The sequence below is a fragment of the Eriocheir sinensis genome, chromosome 31 (assembly GCF_024679095.1).
Source record: "Eriocheir sinensis breed Jianghai 21 chromosome 31, ASM2467909v1, whole genome shotgun sequence".
Classification (NCBI taxonomy): domain Eukaryota; kingdom Metazoa; phylum Arthropoda; class Malacostraca; order Decapoda; family Varunidae; genus Eriocheir; species Eriocheir sinensis.
The window spans coordinates 2,713,754-2,723,018 of record NC_066539.1 but is presented as its reverse complement, the minus strand read 5'-3'; the positions used below and the strand labels follow the sequence as shown (position 1 = coordinate 2,723,018).

The window sequence follows — 9,265 nt, the reverse complement described above, 5'->3', positions numbered from 1 at the left end:
TGCTCCTCTGAACTTGCTAACTGCATGCCTCCCCACCTCCCGCGGCCTCGCTGCACACGACTTTCTACTTAAGCTCATCCTTTTACTGTCCAAATCCCTTGCGCAAGAGTTAACCAGCATCCCCACTCTTTCATCCGTCACGCTGGAAAACTCTGGAACAATCTTCCTTCATCTGTATTTCCTCCTGCCTACGACTTGAACTCTTTCAAGAGGAGAGTATCAGGACACCTCTTCACCCGAAATTCACCTCTCTTTCGACCACTCCTCTGAACTCCCTTTTTTTTTTTTATATAGGAGCAGTGAGTAGCGGGCATTTTTTCATTATTGTTTTCTTTCTTTTGCCCTTGAGCTGTCTCCACTGCTGTACACACACACACACACACACACACACACACACACACACACACGTCACCATCGTCTCTCCCGCCATGCAGATCACCGTGGACATCAACATGATGACTCACGTGATGGGCAAAAACATGATGCCGATGGCCAAAGGTAAAGGCGGTGGCGGCGGCGGCGACTACGTCACCTTCGTTGTTCCTCCCAGAAGCCCCTTCTACGACGCCACACTTAAAATCGAGTGTGATGGTTAGTGAGTGCGTGTGTGTGTGTGTGTGTGATGAAATGTTATTGTAATGTTCTTTTCTCATATCAAGAGCGTAGGGCAAAAGACTATACGCTTTGGTAAAGTAACAAGTAAAGTTGGGTGCATACGCTATAGCTGCGCGTGGCTGCGGTGCTCATTGCCGTCGCATTGGCACTTTGAGCCTGTGGTGGTAAGTAACCCATCACCCCGGGACACAGGGCCAGTGTGATGTCCGGGTTTGCCACAGTTTACCTTCCCCAGGTACTCATTTATCGACAAGCCCGAAAGGCAGAATGAACAGTTAAATGAGCTGCACGCCAAATGCCCAGGTCGGGATTCGAACATGGGGCCGTATTCTCAAAACTCTCCCTTAGAATCTTTTGAAGGGTGCACCGTGCTCTTGCCACGATCAGCTGAAGGGAGTTGCCTGAGGCCGATGCACGAAGCATCGCCTTGCTCCCTTCGGCCTCCCGTTGGCCGAGTGGCTGAGAGACAAATAGTCATGCCACCCGTTGACACTCCAGGCAAGGATTCACTGACGTTTGACCAATCACATGCAAGTAATGGATAAGCTAATGTTTGTAAACAGGACAAAACATTCAAAGTTGAAAATGGAAATGAAAACAAATCAGCTATATTCTGTTATTGGCGGCAACTGACAACTATGTTGCCTCACAAGCTACCACACGTCGCCAAAGCAGATGGTTCCTTCATTCATTCATCATTTATTCCTTCCTTCTCTCCTTCCATTTCCTCCTTACTTCACTCCCTTCCTCCCATCCTTCACTTCCTTCCCTGCTTTCACTCCCTTGAGTCATTCCCTCCTTCCCTTCATTAATTCCTCCCTTCCCTAGCTCCTTCCCTCTTCCTTGCTCTCATCCTTCCTTCGATCACCTCCCTTGCTGAAAGCGTTTCGCTGGCATCCTTAAGCCCATGGATGCCATCCCTCGCCACACGAGGCAGCTGTTATATCGGAGTTTTATTTATTTCATGGTAAGTTTCATAATAATTATCTCAGAAGGCTTATGCCACCTTGAAATTATTTTGGAAAGCGGTTAGCAAAAGAAAGAACGCTTAATAAATCTTAAAAGCCTCCCTTTGACTAAATAAGGTAGTAAAAGGCTGGGACCGACCATCCTTTAAATCCTAAGCCTTCCACAGCGATTGTTGTGTTAACTTGTGTATCTTACGCGTTTGAGCATAGCCCCTCCGCGGTTGAAGTGAGGCGTGCCAGCGTGAGGGAGCCAGCTGCCCCCTCACATCTTTCGAGCATACGGGTCCTGTTTCTTTATAAGTATGGCCCCAGCTGGCCCCGCGGATTCGTACGATAGCTAGGCATTCTAACCAATGTTCCACGGAGGAGCTAAGTAATGAAGCGTTATAGGTATTCTTCAACTAATAATATATATATATATATATATATATATATATATATATATATATATATATATATATATATATATATATATATTAAAAAAATAAAAATGATAATGATAGTAAATAATAATAATAATAATAATAATAATAATAATAATAATAATAATAATAATAATAATAATAACAATAATAATAATAACAATAATAATAATAGCAATAATACACACAATCACTCCGCAGATCCCGGGAGGCCTCCATACATAAAGATTGAGCCGCTTGCCGTGCCCACCTCACCAGCACCCAGAACCTCCTTGCCGCTGGACTCCATGGGTGAGTGTCGAGCTTGGGCGGCTGTCAGGGCCTATTACTGATGATGATAATGATAAGGCAGCACATGCATACTGATAAAAAGGTGGCATGGTGAAGGAGTGATGACTGACAGCGGCTGAGTCACGCATGACAAGGCGGGATGGTTTAGAATCGCGAGGCGGGCGAAAGAGGGCATTGTTTATCTTTTTTTTTTTTTTTAGCTACATATGCAAAACTTGAGTTATATAAGGAACTGGGCCACTTAGAACAGAGAACTGAAACCCATTCATCAACAAGGCACTAGCATAGCCCACCCCTGATATTCTCTCTCTCTCTCTCTCTCTCTCTCTCTCTCTGTAGATAATTAATGAGGACAACTTTTAGGTGACACCAAATGCCAAGTGTGGACAGAATATATATACACACACACACACACACACACACACACACACACACACACACACACACACACACACACACACACAACATCCATTAAAACTTACTCTCATGAATTATAATAGATTTTCGAATTATGTCCACATTCCAAGCTGAAAACATACCATCTCGCTACGAAGCTGGTAAATTACTGCCCAGCAATCCCAAATGCATGCTACCTTACGCTGACTGACACTGACTGAAAGACCGAAACAAGAAAGGAGGGAACAACGTGACCACACGCATCGACTCGACTCAAAGACGCACGAATGTGTTTTTGCGGGTTCTTTACTCATGCTCAGTGTGTCATCTCAGCGTTCCCAGAATGTCCCGTGTACCGAGTAGAGGCGGACCACCCCACCCATCCCAGCGGGGTGCCAGTCTCGGAGTCCTTCACCTTCGTCGTCTTCCCGAATCATCCCGCCCTACACATGGAAATCGTAATTGGCCGCGTCAACATCAAGGTGAGGACTGCCATCTGTTCTCTACACACACACACACACACACACACACACACACACACACACACAGACACAAACCAGGGCCGGAGTCAGGGGCCTCATCATCCCTGCGACAAAGGGCAGGGCGGCGACAGAGACATATAATCACCAAGCCTCACTTTCTTACCCTTTGGCATATAGGAAGTGAAATTTCCCTTCACCTGCTAGTCAAATTCAGCATTAACACTAGTAACTTTGAAAGAAGGGTTGTTACGTTGGTTTATTTAAGTACTTCAAACAACTTAGCCATTGTGAAACACATCATAGCGGTAGTGTGTTTGTTCTGTGAAGCAGAAGCGTTAAAAGATTCATTTAAAATTTCGCTTATAAGAAATATGCAATCACGCTGTTAATAGCCTTGCAGCCTCGAGGGAAGAAATGTTTCACGGCGCATGATAAATATAGACTAAAATTATGATTATGATGATGCTTGTGTAACAGATGATGATGACACTGATGATAACAACACTCCCTGAACTCTAACCTTGGACAGTTATGGGTGAACGGAACAAGGGGGGCGATGCAGAAATGCAATCTGATGAATCGCCAATGCAACCTGGAGGACGAGGCCTTCGGTGCCCACAACATCCTGGAGCCCGGCACGTGGAACGAGGTGACCGTTTACCTGGAGGAAGACACTAAAATGGTGAGGAGAGAGAGAGAAAACTAGTGTGTGTGTGTGTGTTACTATAAGAGCCAAAACTATTGCTGTTCACTAGTCTCGTTGGCCCACGTGCATGGCTTGCCTAATGTCTAGACATTACCTAGCAACTAAACCCTTCTGTGGAAAGTTTGCCGACTGTTCCAGCTTTACTATAAAACTATTAATGAAAGCAAGAGTTACTCGTTGTTCCCAGGCATTTCCGAAAATACCATTAAAGTGGAGAAAAATCATGAAAGCATTAAGGGAAAACTAACTTGTTTAAAAATGTTTTTAGACTTCAAATGGAGTTGGAAAGATGATTGTAAATATATTGGAAGCCATTGCATCGATCGGTTCTCCATAATTATATGGATTAACTGTTATTCTTCCAGCTTATAATGAAAGTCAACAACACTGAGCTTCTGTCGAGCTTCCTCGGGTCAGGCAACTACAAGAGTCTTGATGTGGTCGTCAAGGCGCCGCAAGGCCCAACCTACGAGGGCGGCGAGCACTTCGTCGCCTTCGTAAACGTCCGATGTGTTGGTAGGTGGCGCCGCGGTACCTGGGAGGGGAATGGGGACTCTTCTTTGGCTGTCTCCACAATAGATCATTCCTCATTCCAGTCAGTTGATGTAAATAGCAAGAGAAATACTAAACATATACTTCCTTAGATTCGTTTCTATATATTAAAGATCCCTATGACGAAAACCAAGCAATATTATCACATAATAATTTGACATCTTCCTATAAATTATTGGAAATAGTATACTTGTATTAAGACAGACTTATAACTATACACTTTTAAAATTATTAAGAAGAAATTTGTTAATCAAAGCTTTCTTAGAAGTGATGATTGAGTGTTCACTTATAAGAAGGCCTTCATAGTTATGCTTTTTAGATATTTAACATTCCTTGTGAAGCTTGTGTGCAGGGAGAATAATAATGTCATGTAGCTACCAGGTGTGTAGCGTTACAGTATGTTCTTTGTAGTCACCCTGTGCACTAATGCTGACCATGATGCCCCTCTGACAGGCGGACAGCACATCATACATCCCGGCACCGTCCAAACCCCCACGCAAGGAGGCCTCCCCACCAAGGACTCCATTGTGGGTGAGTACACACACACACACACACACACACACACACACACACACACACACACACACACACACACACGGCTCCCACACCCACACACACAAACGAAGGGGATCCTGTCGTGTGTGGAAACATATCATAAATCATCGATAACTATATTTTTTTACAGTAGAGGAGCCATTCAAAGGAAAAAAATGCTCTGCTCCAAAGAGGGAACACAATATCCTAATTGAATATTCTAAAAAAGTTGGCAAGGTGTCTTGAAACTCACATCTTGAAAGCGTTCAGGCCTTAGGAAGAAGGAAATACAGGTAAAAAACGGCTTTTTCAAAGTTTACGAGTGACTGGGTTGAAAGAATGAAGATGCTGGTTAACTTTTGTATTTGGGATTTAATCAAACAGCATAAGGGCGGGCTACAGTATAAAAAGCCGTGTGAAGCGAGGCTGCAGGAAGGGTGGAGACATGCAGTGTTCAAGGTCACATGTGCAGTTCGCATAACAATAGCGCTAGGAGATAAAGAGACTACATTACGGCGGTATTTAAGAGGTATATTGAGACTATCAGTAAGAGGTATAGGGAGCTTATGAGCAGGGATGAAGTATTCGTATTCGATATTCGTATTCGAATACATAATACATTCGAATATCGTTTTTGGGTGTATTCGTATTCGAATAATTATTGATAGAAATCAAAGTATTCTCATTCGTATTCGAATAAAAGGGAAAAAAGTATTCTTACTTTGTAAATTATCTGACAGATCTTCAAAATCTGTTATCAGAAATAACAGCCGTTGTTCCTTAATAAAACAGCAGCCTCCTGGGCGGACGTGTAATCGTCCTGTATTGTACAGGTTCATGAGCTCATTTTACTATTGCATAACTTTAGAACAGTGCTACACCCAGTTACGTCAAGGAGGTATTTTTCAATAAAATTAATTCATGAATGTATTCATGAATACTTTCAAGATGTATTCTTATTTGTATTCGAATTCCATTTCAATGTATTCGAATTCGTATTCGTATTCGTTGGAATCTGAAGTATTCGTATTTGTATTCGAATACACAAATCTTGTATTCACTCCATCCTTGCTTATGAGATGAAAGCCCTTTGACTTGACTCTGTCCATAATGGATGTTTGTGTGGAGCCCCCTCATACATGAGATGCATATTCGGACGAGGGGCGGACGAGGCCCTCGTAAAATTTCATATTTTAGCATCATCATCACGGGGAGCCGAAAAAAAAAAAAAAATGCTGGAGACGATGCAAATTGCTGAAATTTGAAAAAAAAAGCTGAGTTTGATTTAAGGATAGATCTATAATGTTGTATACTGAGAAGAGGAACAGCCGAGTGTTATCGAAGAATAGGGGATAGACGTTTAGATGGTTGTGATGAGCTATAAGGTGGGAAAGTTGAGTTTGAGGCATTGAAGGACACCAAATTCCTTCTGTCGACAAAAACCACCAAGGTGTAAGGTTAGGCGTTTTGTAGCACCTAGCTTGAGTGTGTAATTCCTGTAACTCCTGCCGAGGTGTTTGTTAAGACATGTGAAATAATGTAGCAATCGCCCTGTGAGTGGATAGAAATTTGTTTTAGAAAGATAATTAGGGAAAGAGTATACATAGGATTTTTTTTCCTTCCAGGATACTTATTATAAGTATATATACGTAATACGATTATGAGGGTCTGAAAGTGAATAGTGCCAATAATATAATGATGATAATGATAATGCTAATAATAATAATAATGATAATAATAATAATAATAATAATAATAATAATAATAATAATAATAATAATAATAATAATAATAATAATAATAATAATAATAATAATAATAATAATAATAATAACATTAATAATAATAATAATAATAATAATAATAATAATAATAATAATAATAATAATAATAATAATAATAATAATAATAGTGAAAACAAAAGATAATAATAATAATAATAATAATAATAATAATAATAATAATAATAATAATAATAATAATAATAATAATAATAACATAAATCGTTTCTACATCAAAATGATAGTAATATAAATCAAAACATCAGTATTTAAAGCAAATAACAGTGGCGTTATCTCCCTCTCTCTTCGCCCACCCCACGCCAGAGACCACCACCCCTGCCGCTCCGTCAGGCGTATCGCGGAACATCGGGATCGTCGTCGGGGTGCTGCTGGGCGTGCTGCTCGTCATCGCCATCGCCGTCATCATCACCTACAGGAAGCGGCGCGTGGCTCCCATCAACGAACAATCGCCGCTACAGAATCAGCAGCAGCAGAAGAAATAGGTTACTCGATTATGATAGCCTCGCCACACTATATAGTGAGAGGATATTGGGCTTCAGGAGGTGATCGGCTGACCTAAACCTGAGTGAAACGACATCAAACGAGCACTGGGATGCTGCATCTCTACCTTTCCTAATGTTGGGATGGAAAAAGTGGCGGTCAAGTATGTTTTTCAATCATTAATCAATCTTGTTGCACAAAACCACTAAGGGTGGGACATTGTTCCATGCGTGTACAACTACGCAGGTGAAAAAGAATTTTGAGCAGTCTGAAATTGCTTATTTACATTTAAGCTTAGCGCCATCAAATGAAGTGGACACTGAATATTTTAAAATACTCGATCAGTTTTCTTCAGAATCGGTGATACTCGAGAGAACATATTAAGGCACAGCCTTCTTGAACATATCGGTCTTGAACATATGGTCGGTCCCAGCCTGTTAGTGGCACAGGCAAGTGTTTATGGTAGCACCATCTTGCTTGGCTCATGCAGCCCCCCAGAACTCATTTTGTTGACTCAAGTAGTTCCCAAACTTTTCTGGTCGCGACCCTAAATACAGTCTTGACCTGGACCCTAAATGTGTCAACATGTAATAGGGGCGTTTACGGGATATTGGCAGATATATATATATATATATATATATATATATATATATATATATATATATATATATATATATATATATATATATATATATATATATATATATATATATATATATATATATATATATATATATATATATATATATATATATATATATATATATATATATATATATATATATATATATATATATATATATATATATATATATATATATATATATATATATATATATATATATATATATATATATATATATATATATATATATATATATATATATATATATATATATATATATATATATATATATATATATATATACACACACTTTTGTAGTGCCATGAAAATTGAGGAAGGTATATAAATATCCCAAAAACCACCCAAATAGTGGTAAGTGAGTAGGAGTGAGTGTGGCCAGTTGTTGCCAATAGATGGCGTTGGAACAGAAGGACACTGGCACTACAGTTTTTATTGTGGAAAGAAATGAATGTACTAGTGTGATAAATATACCGCAGCGAATTTTGGAAAATCAACCGCTTTGGTGCTAATTGCCATAACTCCCTTATTACTAGGCCTACAGAAAGGTTTTTGGAATCAATCGACGGCAAAATGAAAGGGCTATATATATTTTTTTAAATCAGCGACCGGGCTCGAAAACCGACTCGAGAGGGTAAAAAACGAATAAATTCTCAAAAAACGACTCGGAAAAAAACTTTTTGAGTTCCCAACCTTGAAACCCACTCATTTTTTTAGAATTACAAAGAAGTTATTTAACAAATGATTCAGCCCTGCCAATGTGCTTTCCAATAAGGTGCATAACATTTCTCTACTCCCAGTAGTTTCGTTGCTAGAGCTCGAAACGTAAACCCTGTCGAGAGCGATTTTGACGAACTCCCGACACTGCCGTTTTTGTCTAGTGTGGCATTGCTATTGCCTCTAGAAGGCTCGAACGAAAACTACTGAAGCTAGGAAGGCGAGCTTGGTGGCAAATGAAAGCTCTTTTAATACAGATTAATATCCAGAAAAAATTGAAAGCATTATATAAATAAAACAAAAAAGCAAAAAACTAAGACGTATCCAAATCGCGGCAAAAGGACCTTTTTTTTCATAACTCTCCAGCGACCCTCAGAAACACTCTCGCGACACTCATTTGGGTGGCGACCATGGGTTTGAGAACCACTGCTCTAGAGAGTTCTGCTAAAGTTCGGGTTCATAAGTGATCATTAGGACAACATGTAGGTAGTGTTAGGCCACTCGGCGGTGACAGGAAATTATCATCTTGAAGCGGCGGGCGGGACTTGAACCCGGTTTCTTCAGGCCACCGCTTCCCGCCTCCGCCTCTTGGTTGCCCTACACTGAACCCAGACTAATTAAGCAATGTTCTTAGCATTGTGAGGAACAAAACTGAAC

General features: G+C 40.3%; 1 protein-coding gene across 1 annotated transcript in view; it reads left to right on the top strand.

Moving 5' to 3' along the window:
• Nucleotides 1–7,385, top strand: part of LOC127005793 (uncharacterized) — a 14,024-nt gene extending 6,639 nt beyond the window's left edge. The window contains exons 5-11 of the mRNA XM_050874907.1: nt 435–591; nt 2,207–2,296; nt 3,026–3,174; nt 3,704–3,856; nt 4,246–4,396; nt 4,886–4,963; nt 7,072–7,385. Of these exons, the coding sequence (XP_050730864.1) occupies nt 435–591; nt 2,207–2,296; nt 3,026–3,174; nt 3,704–3,856; nt 4,246–4,396; nt 4,886–4,963; nt 7,072–7,250 (957 nt within the window). The 3' untranslated portion in view covers nt 7,251–7,385. The remainder of the gene's footprint in view (nt 1–434; nt 592–2,206; nt 2,297–3,025; nt 3,175–3,703; nt 3,857–4,245; nt 4,397–4,885; nt 4,964–7,071) is intronic.
• Nucleotides 7,386–9,265: the final 1,880 nt, after the last annotated feature.